The sequence below is a fragment of the Platalea leucorodia genome (genome assembly GCF_965183815.1).
Source record: "Platalea leucorodia genome assembly, chromosome: 1".
Classification (NCBI taxonomy): Eukaryota; Metazoa; Chordata; class Aves; order Pelecaniformes; family Threskiornithidae; genus Platalea; species Platalea leucorodia.
Window position 1 is genome coordinate 157,914,266 of NC_138823.1, and position 18,617 is coordinate 157,932,882.

Genomic DNA, 18,617 nt, shown 5'->3' on the forward strand with positions numbered 1-18,617 from the left:
TTTGATACCTGGCCTAGACAATTAGAATGCATCACAGAACTCCCTCAAGGACCTGACACAACTTTAATAAGATTAAGTGGAAAAACTGGAAATCAGAGGCAGGCAGAAGTGAAATGAGAGTTTAAGACACAGAGAAGGGCCTTGACCAGCACATTTGAAGCATGATCATGCTTCAAGTATTTATTTCTACTGTTGGTTCAAGCATGAGGCTAGAAACTCAGGATATCTAACAACAGTGGAAACCATCATGGAGCAGTATAATAAACATGGGGGGGAAAGGGGCAAAGACCAAAGTCTACTAGAAAAAAAAATCTTATTAATTGACAGGCATGTCTGAACGAGTGAACTTGTGAACGCTTCCAAGTGCCTGACTCCAAACGTATCCCCCGGTCTGACACTGCACTCACTCAGTTCCCTGTTTGTTAGTTCTGCACGAAGGAAGCCGGAGATGCAGCCTGTAAGAAAAGCACGACGGGCTTTGGTTGGGTTCCTGGTCCGCAGCAGCAACACGGGGAACACCCATGTCTCAGCCTCGACAAAGCCAACACTGATGTGAGAGACAAGTAAATGCTGGTATGTTCTCCGACCAATGTAAAGTAGTTTGTCCTCTGTGTGTATGCATGCACATACACACATATATATACATATATATATATAAACTAATATGGACGAGCAAATCATGTCCATTCTGATATTTATATAATATTTCCATGTTTCATACTAGACGGATGGAACAGACGTGGTATCTTATCTGGATGATGCATGTCTATCACAATGAAACCTTGAAGAGCACTTGTAAAATTAGTAACAATAGTATTTTTGTGCTTTAGAAACAATTCTTCTCTTTATCCATAAAGACTAAAATAGAATGAGAGCTAAAAGGAGACAGAACACTTACAAGACCTGTAAATCTGTAATAATTCAGTGTTAAATTTAATAGGGTTAAAGTAATCTAGACGTGGCAGGTGTAACTGGAGTGTTTCACATCCAAAACAAATTAACTGACAAACTAGTATTATGCATTTACTCATTGATACATAATACTCAGAAAGATGTTAATGACTTTATACTAGAAAATGTTTGCTGTAGTTATCACAAAAAGTGATACTCCGTATATTTACAGTGAGATGGATTTAGCTATGCAAATATTGTTATTGTCATTTCTTTTTGTGAGCATTTTATAGCACTTCAGAAATCTTTCAATTTTCATGGTACTAATAATAGCAGAGTAAATTACTGTGATTTATAACACTGCCTATAAGGAAAGAGGGATAACAGTAAGAGCACAATAATAAAGCAAATAATAATTATTTTATAATCAAGCATAATAATAAAGCGAAATAAATAAAGTTGCACTGTTTTCACGCCTTAAATTCAGCCTGGCGTGAATAACCCGCAGGACCTGCCGCAGCAGCGGCGGGCTCCCGCGGGGCGGCAGTTGAGCGCCATGACAGCATCCACAGCCGCGCAAGGGAGCGGCTCTTCAGAAAAGCGCTTTCATTCCCTCGGCACATTTTATTTCCTTCTTTTTGTTCGAGTTAACAAGGATCATTTTTTTTCTTCTGTAGTGAATGGGGTTTTTTCTACTTAATCTCTTAAACTCTAAAATTGTTTCGTGTTAATATTAATAATTTAAGGGAAATAAGCAGTTTCACGGTCTAATCACACCACCATTGAGAACTGACAGTTGCCTCTGAGTAAAGGATGGCGTGATTGGCAGTATTACCTTCCGGCAAGGGGAGATCTGGAGGAGTGGAATAGTGTGAAACTTCATCTCTCTCCCATGCTGTTCGGATTATTTATCAAAGTAAAGTATGTGAAGATCAAAAAAAAAAAAAAAAATCAAGGGAAATGAATGCATGTAAATTATTAACAGCCCACCTCAGAGGATGAGCAGATTTCATGGATACTGTATTAACTATAACAAATTTTATTATATATTCAAATGAAAAGAAATAGGAGTAACAATTCTAACACGTTAGGAGATAATGTGTACAATAATCTCATCAGAAACTATTATCTAGAAAATAACATTGTGAACATGCAAAAAAAGTCAAGAAAGCATCTGACATTCAGGGAATTACTTGTTTATTTTTTACAAGTATTTATAATGTTGAATCATGTAGGTTAAAATAGAATACTTGCTGTAGTCCAAACTACAGTATTCTTGTGAGAGACATTTGTAATTGAGATCTCTCACACAGGCCACCAACAAGAATAAAGATGAGTTTACGAAGCAGTAGCACAAAAGCAAATCTTTATTTGCTGTTGCTCAGCAACCATGTGTGGAAGGCCCATTTTTCATTTTTGCCTTAACTTGACTTGACAGGAAAATGATAATAAATATGAGATTATTATCACAGGGTATAGATTATTGTGAACAGATGAACAGATATGTCAAAAAGAGGCATGTAATTTGGTACTCTTGAAAGGGAGAGCATTAGAGAAACTGCAAATAGAGTTGTAGCTTCATTACTAGCTTGCAGTTCACGCACAATTCTTGAAAAAAACTACAAAACGCTATTCTGCCTCTCTGGTTTCTCTGCGTGGTCTTTTAAAATGAATCCTTTGGTGTTACTCGGTCTGTTGCTATCTGTGTCAACTTTTAGTTTCAATACTATGAAAAAATCATTCTGCGGTTGCTATGCAACACAAATTATAAGCTAAAATATGTTTTAGTTCGTTTGCTAAATGGATATGTGCCCGACTAAATAAACAGTAACCAGGTGACTAATGTAGCATCTAATTAAAAGACTAATTGAGGTATTAATGAACTATTCAGTCTACACGAGACATGAGAAATAAATCCATCAGTTTGGATCTAAAATGGCAAAGATTTTCAATATATGCAGAAAGGGTAGACATTAGTACAATGCATAGATGTCAGTTTTCATACTTTTTAATTTGCTTTTACTATTCTACAAGTACGATGATTGCTCATACAACTTATTTCAAGCAAACTGTTTCACAGGCTTCTTGCACTTAGCTGAATACCTAAGTTAAGCAATAAACTCAGGACCATAGGATCTGAAACAACCCTGATTCTTGATCCTTCTTTACAGTAGAGCAGCAAAATGCTCCCTTCTTTTGGTAAGTCTGTTTCTGGAAGTCAATGCCTCCCGGCTGTCCCAGCGTGGGGATCAGGGTTGGAGGAGAGATGCGGTTTCAAGGGACTGTCCAGGGACCTGTCTCTCCTGGGACCTTGCCCTGTGGCTGCGGGCGGGTGGATGTTGGTAATTTTCTGGATTGCCTTTTTCACACTTCAAAGGAGACAGGCCTTTGTCGAGATGGAAATAGGACGTGCGTGGGTGGCTTCAGGTGGTGACAAGGAGTGGCACTGAACGCGGGTGAGCAGTTACGTTGCTCAAGAAGATGAGTTTTTGGCTGCTAACTCCTTCTGCCATAGTGTCCCTGCCGTGGGAACGCGACTGTCTCAATTACAAGTTGTAAGTAATGTACCCCATTCTCCTACACTGCCTACAGTACTTTGTCTGGCACACACTTGTTTTAAAGTCCAGTTATTTCAGAAGATTCACATGCACTCAGCTGATGATTCAGGAATTGAAACAGTTTTTATCTTTGTTTTCAGTAACATTAGTCATCCGTTATGTAATTTTTTTAAAGCAATACAAAATAGCATTATTTATGTGGGATAAGCATATAATAAACTATTTTTTATCCTATAGTCTTCAAATTGTATAAAAAACAGGTAAACAGTTTACTCAAAAACTTTAAAAAATAAACCAGGAAAAGTCTGTAAGTCAAATATATATGGCAAAAAATGTGGCAAGTCTTAATTTTGAATATAAACCGATACTGTGAGAGGTAGGATGATTAAAGAAGATTCTATGTTAAAAATGAAAATACTAGCAGAAGACATAAATACTACTTTAAAAAGTAGTGATTTTTTTACATATAATATTAAATAAAATCTGAATTACATCATGCTTTTAAAAATTACAGTCCAGAAAAGTCCAATCAGATGTGAGAACTTTTATGGAAATTATTGTTGGTTTTGTGTCTGTTTGCGTAGTAAAGCAGCATATGCTGTACTGCTGTCACTGACTGAAAATAAACGATTTCAGTCAAGCACCTACCTCTTCTGAACGGCTAACAACACTGAGAAGTATCATGCTACTGCAAATGCAAAATTGAAAGGTATAAATTAAGCCCCTAGCAAGACATATTGACTGGTTTTTGTTTGCATAAAAGCTCAGACAAATGGAACGGGGAATATTACAGAATTTGAAAGCTGATTACGCTTAATTCAAGGAACTGAGTCCAACCATTTCTGAACACTGCAAAATAAGTTTGAGAAGAAACAGAAAGCAGCTATTTCCTGATATGTTAAAACAAAGCCTTAGTAATCGAAGTGTAAACATCATCTGGCCTACGTAGTCTCCTATAAATTCTGGTGAGTAGCCCGTTTAGCTCTTCTTCGCTTTGGATGAAGAGTGTGTGATGCATGTACTGTTCACCATGACTAAGGTTAAATGCATAGCTGTCAACACTAGCAACAAAAACATTCGTGGAGGAAAAAAGTCAGCAGTGTAATCAAATGGATGATGCAGGCTTTGCGAGCTAGCAGAAGTGTTTTTGTAAGAATAGTACGTCCATGTTACCCGAGATCCACGGAGGAAGGCATGCTGTTTCTTACACCTATACACGAATTTAACTAAACATGTTTTATCCCCGTTTCAAGGCATTGAGACTTAGGAGATAGCTACAGGAAGGCAACAGTAGGCTCGTATGTAGGTGTACTCCCTGTCAGCCACCTCTGGGTAATCGATGGGATGCTCCTCCGGGGAAAGATGTGTAAGCACGCCAGCCTTTAGTAGAAAGTGAAAGCAGCAGAGAAGCATTTCAGTGTAGCCACATTTAAAACTGAGCAGCACAGCCTGCACCCAGCTCCTTACTGATGCCTGGGCTGCAGCTGTCCAGAGGTGCCCACTACTGGGCCTGTCCTCTCCGGGGAGCTTTACTCCCCAGCGTGTCCCCTCCATCCCAGCTCCTCTGCTCCTTCCGAGATCCCGGCGGCAGCAGCAGCGGCAGCGGCGGCACCCCGCTCTTCAGCCCCCTCCTCCCTAAGAGGTGGCCTGGGGCACGGGACAGCGGTGGCCTGGCCTGGCGGCAGCGGTGAGGAACCAGAAGCCGCCCCGGCAGAGGGGCGGCACCTGACTGAGGACCCTCCCCTCCCACCGAACACGAACGCCCCGCCCAGGCAAGCGCAAAAAGGCGAAGACGTGGGGTTTGAGCACGGACCCCCGCAACAAGCGCCGGGCTCCCGCCCGCCCCGAGCCGGCGCCCCGGGCTGCCCGGCCCCGCCCGCCCGCGGCACCGCGCCGCTCCGCCCGACGGCCACGCCGCGCGCGCGGGGAGGGGGCGGGAACCCGGCTCTCGCGAGACGGGAGCCGCGCGGAGCCGGCCCCCCCCCGCCCGCCCGCCCGCCCGCCCGCGCGCGCTCAACGGCCGCCGCGGGAGAATTCGAAAGCGCCGGCAGCGCGCGCGCGGCGGCAGGGCCGGGCCCGGCCTCGGCCTCGCCTCAGCGCTGCCCGAGCGAGCGAGGGGTGCGGGCAGCGGCGGGACGCGGCGGGGCTGAGGGGTGTGCGCGTCCCCTCGCTGAGCGGCACCCGCGGCTGGTGCCTCTTCCGGCGGCGGGGCCTTCGTATGGCGGGGCTTCGCCGTGGGCAGCGCTGCTGAGAGGCGCAGGCTCCTCTCCCGCCTGTCAGTCCGGGCGATCGCCGGTTTTGCTTCCCGCCTGTGCAGGCAGCTCCGCCTGACTGGAAACGTAACCCGCGGATCCATGAGGATTTCTTTCTGAGGGAGCGCCAGGTAAGCGGCCCGTCTGCCTTCCCACATCCTCTTCTGTCGGGGGCGTAGGGCGGCCCGGGGGCCCTGCCGAGGGCCTGGCGACGGCCCGGCCACCGGCCAGCCCCTGGCTGATCCGGGACAGTGCCCTGGCTCGGCACCCGCCCCGTCCTGTGGTACGGCTTCACAGACAGTAAAGGCTATGTAAGGCAGTCTCCCCACTGGTAGGGATGGGAAAAGCACGTCAGGAATCACCTAGGATGGGAGGAACGCTTAGGTGCGTAAATTAAGCTCTTGGTGTCGAGGAGCGGCCTTGCCCGTTTCCCATAGTCTTCACTTGACAAGGGAGAAAAGGAGAGTATTTTGCTGCTCGTCAGTACTTTTCATACAAGTAAAGTTCGATGGCTAGCTAATTAGGGGGCATGTGCTGGATACACTGTTCTTTTTCAAAATAAAAGCATCCATTAAGAAGTTCTGGCTTAAGACTTGCTTAGTAAAAACAGGACTACAAAGAATGCATGCAAATACTGCAGCCTAGTGCTGTTATGAATTTAAATGCTGATTCAGATAATTGTAAAGTATTTTGGAGGGGGAGACATCTTTTATTTATAACCATGTAGATGAAGAATGTAAGTTCATACATTCTTCACTGAGACCAGAAATGATCTTATTTTGAGATACAGTACTTTCTCTAACATTTTTTTTGTTTTATTTATAAATCAAGGGGAAACAAGACCACAATGAAACGCGAAGCTTTTTTACAAGTTGTGTCTAAAGAGTCAATTGAAGACTTCTTGCGTTATACTCAGAATCCTGTAAGTAAGCCGTACACGTGCATTACTAATAAAATCTTGTCTGTTATTACTGCAGGAGTTTTGTGACATAGGGACAGAAACTGTTTCTTTGGTACCTGCAGATGTGCTATGATAATTGTTGTAGAAAATAAGGTCAAATGGCAACTAATGGAACATAGCTGAAGAAGTTTTAGAATCTGAAATTTTGCTATTTATAAATCAGCTAATTTTTTAACATTTGGTTATTGCACATACAGTTTACTTTTATTTTACAATAAATGATTAGTACCATGGTAATACTAAAAAAAAAAAAAAAAAAAAGTACTCATTTGATGTTGATGAAGTATTGCTTTTTTAAATTTCAACCTATGAAAGATTTTATGGCTGTGTAATGAATAGGCACTGGAACAGGCTGCCCAGGGAAGTGGTTGAGTCCCCATCCCTGGAGGTATTTAAAAGACGGGTAGATGTGGTGCTTAGGGACATGGTTTAGTGGTGGACTTGGCAGTGCTGGGTTAACGGTTGGACTCGATGATCTTAAGGGTCTTTTCCAACCTTAACGATTCTATGATTCTAATACGAGCTAATATACAAACATAGCAGAGGCATGTTTCACTAGTATTTGTTCATTCATTTGATAGTTTAGGCTGTCCACTTATCCTTCAGTCCTTGTGTAATTGTACTTGCTAGTTATTTTTATCATTGAATGTTTTAGAGATGTGATAGCTTGCTGTCTCTAAATACAGTGTGGGGAGAAGCGGGAGGAACAACAAAACAAATCCACTGAAATCCACTAATTAAAAGTTCATTCTCATGTTGTGTGTGTATGCTATTGCATGGTAATCGGAAGTAATCATTTGCATTATGGTGTTTTCCACTAAGCTTCAACCTGTCTGATATTAGGATATACACGATTTTTCCTAAACATCTTTTGCTAGCCTTAATAAATGGTATTGTCAGGTTAGTTTCTAAAGCTTTCTAATCAGTATTTTCCTAATATTACCTGTATCAGGTTAAAGTAAGTGGATCAGTTGACCTCTATGTCCCCAGAGGCACGAACTAATTTACTAATGTAGCAGATGTATTAAACCTATGGTTTCTATGATAGGGATCATGTTCTATGTAATAAGCTTAGGAATGTTTGTCTCCCAAACATCATTGAATCTCCTTTTCCAAGAAATTTGCTAGCTTTTTTGTTTGCAGTCCTGTATGTAATTATAGACAACAACTTTATTAACAGGTTGCCTTTGCTTGAAGTCTCCTTCCCATTTTTCCCCAAATCTAAACACTTTAACAGGAAACTATTATGTTTAGGATAACGTATGGTACTTGCAGTGTTGCCTTTTCAATTAATTTGGTTGTGTTGTTTCTGCCATCTTCATCCAGTAATCTATCTTTATATTTCTTGGTCTGTTTGGATTAAAAAATTGTTTTTTTCATCACCAATTCATAAGAGTTGTCTTCCAGCAGTTTTCAGTTGTTGCCAGTATCTCTGGAAACTGTATATCACCAGCTATAATGAGTATATTGATTAAAACTGTCTTCGTGCCTTCATAGCATAAGGGAACATGAATATCCAGATTACTTTTTTTGCTTGTCGAAGAGACCTGAGTTATTTTATTAATTTCATTTTGAAACCTTTGATGCTGAAGGCTGTTTCACCATGTCTTATCTTTGGATGAGGATTCTCATTTTAGGATCTCCCTTGAGTGATTCTTAACGGCTTTTCTGGAGGAGGCTGTGGTAGTGTATTCTGTCTTTTAGAAGTGGATGTATAAATGTAGAAAGAAGAGGAAAGCATGGTTAGAGCCTCGCTGCTGTCCTTAGTTTTCATATTATATTTATGCCCTGCTTTTTCTACCTGTTTTGTGCTCAAGCCTCACAATTTGCCTTTTTAACTTTTTTTTAAAGTTCTGTTCTTAGCATCACTACTTCTTTCAATGTCTATCATTTGTACACCCCATAGCCCCCCTGTAATTTTCCTTTTCCCTCCTCTCAGTGTCTTGTTTCATTCACATCTTCTACAATTCTAGGGGTTTGCTGATTTTCCGTCAAGGTTTGCCTTGGGCTTTTTGCTTTTCTTTCTTTGTAATCTTTTTAAAATATTACCATGTTGTGGTGCTGTTCATTGAAGTCTTTATCAGGTACTGTTAAATTTTTCCACTAAATCCTGTTCCAATTCAAGGAAATATATTATTTCTTAGACAGGAAAATAGGAATCATGGATATGACTATCATTCAATGATATCCTTTTCCCTCGTAGGTTTTGGAATAATTCTATCTCATATCATCCCAAAGAAAGATCAGAAAGCTCTGGTCTTATTATGAATTCATTCTTTTTGTTCAAAACAGTATGATCTTAATATCTTGTCTTTTGGGTTTGTTTGAAGTAGAGGGCTGCAGAGGTCCTTGTGTGGCTTTTGGTTTATCTTATTTGTTTCCAGCTGTTGAATAGGATAGAAATTCTGCTATGAACATGTAACAGGATCTTTCTTCTCATACCCTTCTGGGAACCTTCTAATACTTACTGCTGCTTCTTTCATTATTTTCTCTTTTTCTTTTTCCCTTCAACTTTTTTTGATGCCTGCTTTTTTAGTGTGTCTGCAAACTAAAAATATTTTTATTTCAAGATCATGCACATGCTGCCTCTTTCCTCCGAAGTGTTTTTAATCTGGTAGACCTTCACTTCAGTATTGCAAATTACATCTCAAAAATTATCTGTACTTCCTCTTGGCTGTGTCTGGTTTTGCTTCTCATCTTTTCTCCGCATATTCCCTTTCCTAGCAGGTTGCCTACGCTTCTTTGATGCTAACAGACTCTGCATCTCTGAGGTAAACTCCTCTAGCAAGGTTCTTCTGAGGAAATAGTTCAGATTAGTCTCTTAGCAAAGTCTTTTGCAGAAACTAATAGTGGCTTCCCATTCAGCAGAGCTTGAGAGGGAAGTATAGGGTTAATGTCCTCAGGAGTTATGTTTGATGGGGGGGGCTTTAAAATAGTGCAGTCTACAGAGCACTGTTCTATGGAGATTGTACTCCGAAACCTGTAGTGCTGTCCCTGTGGCTGTACTGACTGTTACATTTCTAGTCCTTGCGTAAGGATTTTCTTTCAACGGCCATCATCAATCTATATTTAAGATGGCAGAGATATGATCAGGGACTTCTGAATCAGGGAATTCTGTGCAGTTGTGAGCTTCTTAGCTAAGGGTGTGGAATTGTCTCCATTGGGAACAAAGTATTTAGAACACATGAGAGACAGAAGTTGATGTTATGGGGATGTGATTTATGTTCAGTAGTGTTGCTATCAAGGGCTAAAGACTTTAGTCTTAAAAGAAGAACTCTTGTTTCATGATAAAGAGTTAAGCAGCAGGAATTTCTTGTGCTATTTTTTTAAAGAAATACAACTTCTAGAAGGTGCTATAACTGCAGAGGAATGGAAATTAATCCTTAATGTAAAAAAAAGCATTAATTTTAGGAAATATGATGATGAAATATAAGCCACTTCACTGATGGGGAGTTGTGTGCTATCTTCTGACTATTCACAGAAAAATCCATTTGATCCTTTTGACTTGAATGAACTACTTCAAGAATTGCCAAGAAAGCAAAAAGAAGTACTATGGGAGAGACTGACTCAGCTATTGACAGAGACTTTGATGGAGAACCCTGTGGAAACATGGCAGAGGATTGAAGATAATGAAAGTAGTAATGACATGGAAGTTGAGATAGTTCCAGAAATGGTAAAAATCTTTTAAAATAAAAATAGATACATATTTCATATTTTCTGAGAAATAAAATGAAATATTTTCCTAGCATCTGAAAATATGCAAGGGTTATCAAATAAGGTCGGTTTCAAACACCACCTTCCTGACCCATTCTTAACTGACTTCTTAACTATCATGCTTGGGTTAAGCTGAACTTATGATTGGTCTATACTATAAAAGATTAGATCTGCTGATAATTTTCATTATGAAAGATGTGACTTAGTTTTTTCACTAGAGTTGAGTGTCCTTTTTGTATGTCTTATTTCAGTAAACAAATGTTCCTGTCTCAGATGTTCCTTAAGTATCTGGCATATACTATAAGAAATTCGCTACCTGTTTTATTATGTCATTTTATTGAATGAAGATCATGAAATCTAGATTTGAACCCCCCTCCCACAAATTTAGCTGATACAGAATTTCTCTGACTCAGACCCTCATATACTGCCTTCTGCACTGTAGTCCACATAGTCTTGAGAGTATCAGGGGAAAAAAGGTTATATAACTTTGGAAGAAAAAAAGAAGTGAGGTTGGGAAATTATTAGGGAGACCTAGAGGCTTGTAGATAATCCGTCATACGTACAGAAGCCTATAGAATCATGTACCTGGATCTAAAGTCACCAGATCTACACATTTTTGAGTTGCACAAGACCCTGCTAGTTAGGATCTTTTTAGTTCTAAAATGTATGTGTGTTTGAGGGTTTTGTTGCAGACAAAATTTTTAATGGTGGAATGGATACACATGGACAGTCACCGAATTATCTGCTAGCTGGAGCTGAAAGGCATTTTCCAACTTTTTGAAATGGTTATGCTTTAAAATTATGCTTTTGCCTCTTCTTACTTGATAGGTTTTGGGTGTCAGTATACTCTTTGTTCAAAATGGAAGCTAAATAACAATTCAGCTTTGCTCTCTGTTGCTAAGGTTTATTTCTTGTCACAATTATCTTCTGAGTATAAAATAAAGTGCAGAATTTTTTCCTCAACATTGTTTTCTTTCAGAAACAAACTGTAGCTGTGATCCAAGGAGTGACAGCTGTAGTTACTGCTTCCATACCTGCAGTGGATGAAACTGTAAACTACAAAGCTCTTTTAGAATGTGTTTTTATATTAAATGGTACGTACTTACCTGTTATAGAATACAGCATTGTACTGTTTTTTTTTAGCAGATGAGTATACTAGGCTTTTTGTTTGACCTGACTGGTCTACGGAACAGAATGTACAGGACAAAAGTTGGTACTGATGTGAGTTCTTATTTTTGAGACAAAATTAAGGGAGCATTTGCTTAAAAATCAGTTACACAGTCTGAAAGTTGGAACCTAAGTAGTTTTCTTTCTCCCAGCTGTTCACCCAGTGATAGATAACTTTCCTTATTCTGTGACTTATAGTATTTTTAAGGCAAAAATTAAGATCATTAACTTTGGATCATTGTTACTGATCCAAAAACTTGGCCAAAACAAATCTGCCTGGATACCCACAGAGCTGGTTGACATTGTGAGGTATAGTTGGTGTACTAACAGACTAATGTTTTACAGGAATAACTTGGTTCATTGCAGTAATAATTACTTTACTACTGTTGTAGGTATTCTTCCTGCATTACCTGAATCTGGAAAAATCCTACAGGGTGCTATCCAACGTGTATGTGAAATGTGGTGGGAGAAAGGACTGGAAGGGAAGGAGCAGCTGGGGAAGACTCTATTTATCATTCTGCTAAGAAAAAGCCTGAATAAAGCTGCTACGGTATGCTGAAGCCATATTGACTTTTAGATTACTACTGAATATTCCAAGAAAGATTATCCCTCCAAAATACCTTTTAGTTCGAGTTAACTTGTTTTCCATGTCCCAGTGCTTCTCAATTAATGGAACATAGGATATGCATTGGTTACAAAGTGTCTTTTTGGTGTTGTTTGCATAAGCAACATATTAAAATGTTGCCTTCTCTAGAACAAACTAAAGATTTTTGGCATCAATTTCACAAGTGAACTGTTTTTTTTTTTTCACCTTTTTTTTATTTTTTACATTCTTCACTCATTTGTAAAGTCCAATAACTAAGGTTTAAATAGTAATTAACTCTTAGTTAATTCAGGTTTTAAGTACTATGTTCAGCTACTCATAGAGACTTCTTATGTGGGAAGCTTCTTTTTCTGTTACTATGTATCTCTCTACAAATCATTTTTTTTAATGTGTGAGTTTAGAGTATTGTGGCATACATCTTTTGTACTAACCCCATAAATATCTTTTTTACTTATTTCTTTCTTTTATTTTTCCCTGTTAACTGCTTTCATTGTATAAAGTTTCAAAAGTGGAATAATACATTTTTCACCTAATTTGTGTGAAATACGAGCTTTCTTTCTGTACTTCAGCACGTCTTCAGTTGTTGGAAGTCAGTATTTCTGCAGCTACACATACTTTTGTAATTTTTCCCAGTGATGTGGTGAAAGTCAATTAATGTTCATAATTTTACAATTTGAAAATCTTCTATCTGTAACAATGCATTTCAAATTCATTATTTAAAATCCTTTAAATGCTTCTTCACATTAAAGCTATACCTACTTCACTATAATCTGGGCTTTTTTGTCCTGTCAGGGTGCAGATATAGTCCGTCTGTGGAATCTACATCAGACATTACTTTGTTTTGATTATGAATCAGAGGAGAGTAATGAAGTCAAAGACTTGTTGCTTCAGTGTTTTATGAGTGTCAAACACATTAAAAAAGAAGAGGTAAGCAAACTTTTATCTTACTGTGATTTTATGTGAGTGGACTTTGGTTACCTTTAATGGTTTTGCATTAAGCCTTTTTTTACAGTACAGTAAGTAGCAATACAAGAGAAATCAGCTCTGACTCCAAGCTATAAACGGTTGATATTTCTGTTTCACTTGGAAAACCCTTTATTCCTATTTCTGACTTAAATATAAAAGTATATGTCTAAATCATCACTCAAGTTCTTGTATCCTGAGGTAATAAGAACCAAGTGCTTTGCTTCCAGTGCATGTTCCTTGATACTTAAAACAATTCCGTGGTATAATTTTCTTCTTTTATAGCAGTTTTTCTTTTATTGGAGGCAGATAATGGTAGCAAAATAATTTCCCTTCTAAATGATTCCATTTAGAAGATTGCATTGCCATAGCCTGTTTTAAAAGTAGCATAAGAAGAACCCAACTTCACAGCAAAGTGAGAATTATTTTATTTGACTACCTATATTTCTCTCAGTGAAGAATTGCTGTGTTGCAGTTTTTAGTGTGTACCAAGATAGTAGTATCCAAGCTTTTTTTTCTGGTTAGGTGACAAGACAACCTGACATTGGGTCCTGTGTTCGAACTTTTCCTTGCCTGTTTAAAACACCTGTATTCCCTTTCATGGACTATATGAACCTCTGTCATAAAATGAGCTCTGAGGTTGCTGCATGACTGTGGCACTGTGGGCATATGGGGTTTTAAAAATGGTGGTAGAGAGTGAATTAGGTGAAATGTTTGGTAGACCAGGTTTTGGCTACCTGACACCAAGATTTTTTTTTTTTTTTTTGTTACTTTACCCATTGTATTGTAAGATGTTTTAGTTTCGACTAAAATTAGGATGTACTAAGGCAATGTGAGAGGTGGGAAAAGAAGGAGAGAAAACATGGGTGAAAAGAGGGAAGACAGGTAAGACTTTATTGACTGATTTTCTAATTGGTTTATGTTCGTGGTATATTTAATTTTAGGTCTTTTTTTATCCTCTTGAAAAAGTGTGTACCTGTATGCGTTCTTTGTCACAGTACTTAAAATGCCTTAGCTATATTTGATTCCATATTAATCATTTTCTTCTGTTTTATTTGAATCCACTGCATCACTTTAATATTTCATATTCATGTAGGCACAGTAAATAATTGGGAATTATATATGTAAAATGAAACTGCTATCTAGGCTTCAGAACCAGCTTCTTGTAGTTATTTTTCTTCCACATCTTGTGACGTTTTTAATATAACACATGTTCATTACTACAAGTAAGTTTTCCTAAGGAAAGTTTGTACCTTGAATCTTTGGGTAAAACACAGCCTTCCGTATGAAACTTTTTTTTTTTTTTTTTTTTTTTTTAATTTTTGGGGAAAAATAAGTCGTAATAATCAGACTTGGTACTGAGTCTTTCTCCTGGCATGTCAAAACACACCTCCTTCGTTCTACAAGAATATGCAAGTTTGGTCACACTTTACACATTTACTTTTCTGCCCAAGCTTTTGCTCTTTCCTCCTCGTGATTTCTGGTCTCTTGACATCTTGTCATGTTTTCTTTTTCATGTGCCTGTCTCTTTCTAGGTAGATATAGAGAGAGTCGTACTGCACTCTTTGCTTTGGCATATGATCATTAGTGGTTTAAATCCTTAATCCTGAATCCTTAGCTTTATGGCTAGAAGGATTGACTGAGAGTAGCAGCTCTCAGCCGAGAGTTGAATTTGCGTTGTGTTAGTACATCCATTCCCTTCTGATAAAGGTGAAAGATTTAAACCACTGTTTACAAATACAGACTCTTACTGATTATGTCCAATTGCCTTATCAGTTCTTTCCATTGAATTACTAGTATTGCCTGCCAGGCATCAATTCTGAGTGCTAAAAACTTTGAGTGGGCTTGGGGAGCTTTCTTAATTTCAGAGAATACCTTTTTAATATTATTGAGGTGTGTCTATTAGCCTAAACCTTTTTACAAAAAGCCACAAAGGCTGTCAGTGCAGCTGACAGGTCCATAGTCACTGTTGCCAGATTCAGTTCTGGACCTGACCTGCTTATTAGATTATGACAGTGGGTAGAACTTGATAGGGTATCTCCCTTTTCAGGGCTTCCAGGACCTGAAAGAGCTTCAGGCTCTTCATCTTCAAGCCTGTTAAGTTCTCACATGTAGTCAAGGGTGCTTCGGTCATTCTCAGACTTCTTGTTAATTTTAATCTGTACCTTCTTAGGAATGCTCTGGGTTTGGTTTTGGGTGGGTTTTTTTTGTTTTTCTAAAAAAAGTTTAACATGGGAGGGAGAGGAAATAATAGTTGCTCCTCCTAATTCTGATTATTCCTAAGTAATGTTGCTGTAATGTTAGAATTACAATTTGAGGTTGGAAGGGACCTCTGGAGATCATCTAGTCCAAGACCCTTGCACAAAGCAAGTGTATCACGTTCTGTGATTCTACGTCATAGGTTTTTTTCTGTCCTCTTCTTCCATTTGGAAAATTTCTTGCTAACCTTAGTGCTATATTTTAGTATTGCTACAGTCAGGGAAGCTTTTTGTATCACCCAACAAGGCTTTTTGTGTCAGTGCAGTATTCTGCTATCACTTAGCAGATTCCCTTGCAATTTCTTCAGTGATCTCTCTAATGGGAGTCTATTTTGGTAGGAAGTGAACTCTCTTATGTCTCTGTTTACCTGTTTACCTTGGTCTTCCCCAGGGGCTGCAGGGGAATGTCTGTTCTGGCACCTGGAGCACCTCCTCCCCCTCCTTCTTCACGGACCTCGGTGTCTGCACAGTTGTTCCTCTCACATATTCTCACTCCTCTCTTTGGCTGCAGTTGTGCAGTTTTTTTCCCCCCTTCTTAAATATGTTATCCCAGAGGTGCTGCCACCATCGCTGATGGGCTCAGCCTTGGCCAGCGGTGGGTCCATCTTGGAGCCGGCTGGCGCTGGCTCTGTCAGACATAGGGGAAGCTTCTAGCAGCTTCTCACAGAAGCCACCCCTGCAGCCCCCCACTACCAATACACAAGTCACACTATGGCCTTAAGGAAACTAGTTCAAAATAAGAGGGGAACCACAACCCATTCTGGAAAGACCCCAAGATAGGGTTCGGTTAAATTAGGTGTCTGAAACCAATTTAGACATCTACACAGGAGCCTAATATGTACAGGTTCTGGAATGATTTAATTGCTTAAGTATAAGTGAATGACCTGTGCTATGTTAAACGGCCTAAGTTGCTTCAGACATCCACATGGGGCTGGCACATAAAACACAGGATCTGTCATAGGTCTCTGCCTTCTGGAAAACCATCTGAGTGTTTAAAATTGCTCTATGCTTGGGTAGTGGCATACTGCCCCTAGTCAACGGAGTCAACAGAACAATTCATCTTCATAAAGCAGTTACTAAACAGCTGATCACCTGAATCACTCTCCAGGCAATTAACATTCTATGTCTCAGTTTGTGAGCTGAAACACAACTTCAATATGTGAATTGCCAGTACAGATGCAGAATGATAATTATCTGGGATTTTTCTAGCTTTGCAGACAGGAGATTAAGTGTCTTGAAATTTGTAGTATTCAAACCATTTTCTTGTTGCTCTAAAACCATTGTGCTTCTGTTGCAAGTTCTTCTCGTTTGGGATTTTGCATCCTGACGGAGTTTAGTTTTAGTGGCAACCCGTCTCATATGTGTTCTCTAGTTTCCCTGCCTGGCTCATTTCGCTAATGGTAGGTTTCTTGTAGCAGCATGTCCAACACTTCCCGAGTATCTCTGCTGCACCTTCTTACATTCTGTGTCTATTTCTAAAATGCTAATAGTCATACCAAATATCAACATGATGTATGAATTGTCTTGAGACGAAACTGATCTGCTATATATCAGGCTTAATATTCCTTTTATTGCCTGCAGGCTTGTTCTACAGTTCCTAAGAGAAGTTTACCTGATACTTTTTAGAGTATGTCCCAGAGTGTAGCCCCATAGCAGCTTAAGCTGATGTAACTCCAGGTTGCAATGATTCTGTGTTGCCATAAACTAGCATTCCTATTTTCTTCTCTGCAGTATGAATGCTCAAGCAGCTTTGTCATGGGTTGATTCAAGGAGGTAGAGGATCAGGTTTTTTCCTAGTAAGATTGTTTTTCAGCCAGATTAACTGCCTAGATTGATCATACACAAGGATGAAGGGAAGGGGAGGGTCAGGAATGCGGTGTCCTGGTTCTAGATCAGATTAAACTGACACAGAATTGCACATTTATGCCTCACTGCAAGATCAGAAAGTTTGGTTTTTCTGCCTTCCTAGACTGTGCTATTCAACACAGTAATATTTCTCAGCAGCTTATTTTCAGGTTGCATTAGTGGAGTGATCCTCTGAATTTATATCTCTGTGTGATTTATGAAAACACTCTTGTTCAGGTGGGGTTTCCAATCAAACAGCTGGAGAGCCCTGCAGAGCATATATTATTGTGTTTTAGAGGTCGGCTTGTTCTACTCTCGTCTTCCTTGCTAACCTTCTGTCTGTGTGTGTGTACAACTGACAAAGCCACATGTACTATGTCCACAAGCACAGCAGTACAAGATGCTCAATATTCTATTAATGAATTAACCCTGAAGATGACAAGTGCACGATCTTATTCAGCTATCACCAGTTTACCTCTCATGATACTGAGAATGTTGATAACAGTAACCACTTCAGATCCATTGATCACAAGCAACAGATTAAATTAGAGACACTTACTATCATTTTCAGGATCAGGGTCAATCTGTTGAAATCTAAGGCAAAAAAGAATTGGTTGAACTGCTGAAAGCTACTTTGTGACTTTTATTCACCTGTCTTGCTGCTGTGATTGTAGAAGATGCGATGAGTTTGAGTTTGACCTCATCTTTGCCCTGTTGAGGCAGGACTCCCTTGACCTTTTGGTTTCTCAGGGATATTGATGGAAGAGTGCACCACTTGGACTACAATATATGTATTATACCAACAAAGTTGGAGACAAGTGACTTTTTTTATTCAATTTTTTTCTTTCTTTGTAGAAGAAGCTCTCATTGACAACAGGAAGGATTCCATCAGATCTGTAGACAAGGATCTTGACATTGTATTTAGCCTTTAGGTCTTCATTTTTATGATCTTCTGAACTACTTTTGACCTGAAGGCATTTAAGCTATCAGTTCCACTAGAGGGCAGTTTCTGCCTATATACTTCGTTCCCTCTACCCCTACTATATAATATTCCAGCTCAAAGTGCAGCTGGCATTATCAGCCTTATTTTCTGTATTTTGTCATAGGTCTGAACATAACTGTTGGTCCAGCTCTCGATCGAAGTGCCTTTGAACTTCTGCTAATTGTTCAGTGCACCTTTTCAACTTCTGCCAATGTGCTGTTCACTATTACACTTCCTTATTAATTTTCCTGATTTATTTTTAGCTAGAAAGCTGACAGGTACGAAGGACCCTTACAGCTGACTGACTCACCCTTACGTAGGATCAAACTTTTCAAAGTCTCAGAAGCTGGATGCCTTCACTTCATCTGTAAAATGAGCCAGAGTGAGGCTGTCTGTACAGATACTGTGTAAGGCTCTAATTC

At 39.5% G+C, this 18,617-nt stretch overlaps 1 protein-coding gene across 1 annotated transcript in view; it reads left to right on the forward strand.

The window, feature by feature from the left end:
* Window positions 1–5,723: 5,723 nt before the first annotated feature.
* Window positions 5,724–18,617, forward strand: part of NCAPG2 (non-SMC condensin II complex subunit G2) — a gene marked incomplete at its 3' end in the record, with an annotated part of 49,631 nt that continues 36,737 nt past the window's right edge. The window contains exons 1-6 of the mRNA XM_082330287.1: window positions 5,724–5,832; window positions 6,533–6,623; window positions 10,144–10,335; window positions 11,356–11,470; window positions 11,936–12,093; window positions 12,940–13,074. Coding sequence (XP_082186413.1) covers window positions 6,549–6,623; window positions 10,144–10,335; window positions 11,356–11,470; window positions 11,936–12,093; window positions 12,940–13,074 — 675 coding nt within the window. The 5' untranslated portion in view covers window positions 5,724–5,832; window positions 6,533–6,548. The remainder of the gene's footprint in view (window positions 5,833–6,532; window positions 6,624–10,143; window positions 10,336–11,355; window positions 11,471–11,935; window positions 12,094–12,939; window positions 13,075–18,617) is intronic.